General features: G+C 34.8%; 1 protein-coding gene across 1 annotated transcript; it reads left to right on the top strand.

Moving 5' to 3' along the window:
• Nucleotides 1-1,245, top strand: LOC125850587 (cytochrome P450 CYP72A219-like). Its single transcript, XM_049530459.1, has 4 exons — nt 1-115; nt 370-591; nt 737-981; nt 1,085-1,245. The coding sequence occupies exons 2-4, from the start codon at nt 508-510 to the stop codon at nt 1,242-1,244; spliced, it is 489 nt and encodes a 162-aa protein (XP_049386416.1). The 5' UTR covers nt 1-115; nt 370-507; the 3' UTR covers nt 1,245.
• The last annotated feature ends 868 nt before the right edge of the window (nt 1,246-2,113 follow it).

The raw sequence follows: 2,113 nt of genomic DNA, 5'->3' as shown, positions 1-2,113 counted from the left end.
GATTTGAATGAATTCACAAAAAGTATAGTTGAAGCAAAGTCTAAGCCTATCAATTTCTCTGATGATATAGCTCAAAGACTCATCCCTTTTTTCCTCAACTCCATCAACAAAAATGGTATGTTTTAACACTCTAGCTTACAAAATGATCATTTAAACACTTGTAATATTTATGTGTTATGCTAGCGTACGTTGGGTGTCTATAAGACATAGTGGAGATGAGTTGAAGCGTTTAGTTGCTAGTTGAGACTAAGTTGAGGTGTCTAGATTTGAACCTCAAAGTTGGAGTGTTTATTTGTCAACTGAAATCAAATTTGAGTGTTTGTTTATGTATTATGCTTTTTTTACTAATCGGAAACGGATTACTGGCAGGTAAAAGTTCTTTTGTGTGGCTAGGCCCATATCCAACAGTGTTGATCACAGATCCTGAACATGTAAAAGAGATTTTCACAAAGAATTATGTGTATGTAAAGCAGCGTCATGCCAATCCAATGAACAAGTTATTGGCTGATGGTCTATCAACCATTGATGGAGACAAATGGGCCAAACACAAGAAAAATCATCAATCCTGTGTTCCACGTTGAGAAGTTAAAGGTTCAACTTTATTACTCCTTCCATTATATTTTATGTTGTGGTCTTAACATTCCATGTAGGATATATTATATAGAAAGAAACGTTCTTTTTTAAAGAGACTTAGAAGGGAATTATAACAAGCAGTTGCTGGTTTTTTCATTTACAGCATATGCTGCCAGCATTTTATGTGAGTTGTAGTGAAATGCTACGCAAATGGGAAGAAATTGTTCCAAAGGGAACATCATTAGAACTCGATGTATGGCCAGACCTTCAAATAATGGCTAGTGAAGTCATATCTCGTACAGCATTTGGGAGTAGCTATGAAGAAGGAAGAACAGTATTTGAACTTCAGAAAGAACAAGCTGAGTATGTAATCGAAAAAGGACGATCAATTTATATACCAGGATCAAGGTACATCACATTTCCATGCTCAAAACTTTCTTTTGTGCTTGCCAAATCTCTCTGTAATTAAATATGGAATTTTTTTACTGCAAGACTTTTCTTGTTTATATAGGTTCTTGCCTACTAAAAGGAACAAAAGAATGCTGGAAATCGAAAAGCAAGTCCAAACAACGATTAGGCATATCATCGACAAAAGATTGAGGGCAATGGAAGCAGGGGAGACAAGTAAAGATGACTTATTAGGCATATTACTTGAATCCAATATGAAATAAATTGAACTTCTACTAATAGACTTTTCTTGTTTGAATAAACTTGTTCATATAGGTTCTTGCCTACTAAAAGAAACAAAAGAATTCTGGAAATCGAAAAGGAAATTCAAAGGACAATTAGGTGTATCATTGACAAACGATTGAGGGCAATAGAAGCAGGGGAGACCAGTAAAGATGACTTATTGGGCATATTACTTGAATCCAATATGAAAGAAATTGAACTTCATTGTAGAAAAGATTTTGTAATGACTATATCAGACGTTGTAGACGAGTGCAAATTATTCTATTTTGCTGGACAAGAGACCACTTCAGTGTTACTCGTATGGACAATGATTTTGCTCTGCTTACATCCAGAGTGGCAAGTACGTGCCAGAGAGGAGGTGTTGCACGTCTTTGGAAATAATAAACCAGATTTGGAAGGACTAAATCGCTTGAAAATTGTAAGTACTTTTCGCAAGTTCTTTTCTTCCAATCTTTTAATGAGTACGTTTTATGTACTCAATATAGTTATTCGATAGGACTGTCGAGACAAGAAGTGAACTTGGAGCCCGATTGGCTTAACTATTTAAGATTAGTTAATAAACATTCAGTGTTGAAAACCATTTTTATATGTTGAAATTGATTGTACAAATAGACAGTTGCATGTTCGGATAGAAGCAGAAACAATTAAGATGTTTGGTAAAAACAATGACCATAAGCATTTGTGTTAATATAAATGAAAAAGTATATGTAACACCCCAGAGAATTTTTCGAACTAAGACTCGAGCCGTCCTTCATGTGGAGTGAGATTTTACCGAGGAATAAAATTTCTTGAGTGTTGAGTTAAGGTCCCTAGGTATAGCACATTGAGTTTCAAGTCAAGTCAAAGTTAA

This window comes from Solanum stenotomum, unplaced genomic scaffold, assembly GCF_019186545.1.
Source record: "Solanum stenotomum isolate F172 unplaced genomic scaffold, ASM1918654v1 scaffold17985, whole genome shotgun sequence".
NCBI classification, from domain to species: Eukaryota; Viridiplantae; Streptophyta; class Magnoliopsida; order Solanales; family Solanaceae; genus Solanum; species Solanum stenotomum.
This window is presented reverse-complemented; position numbering and strand designations above follow the sequence as displayed.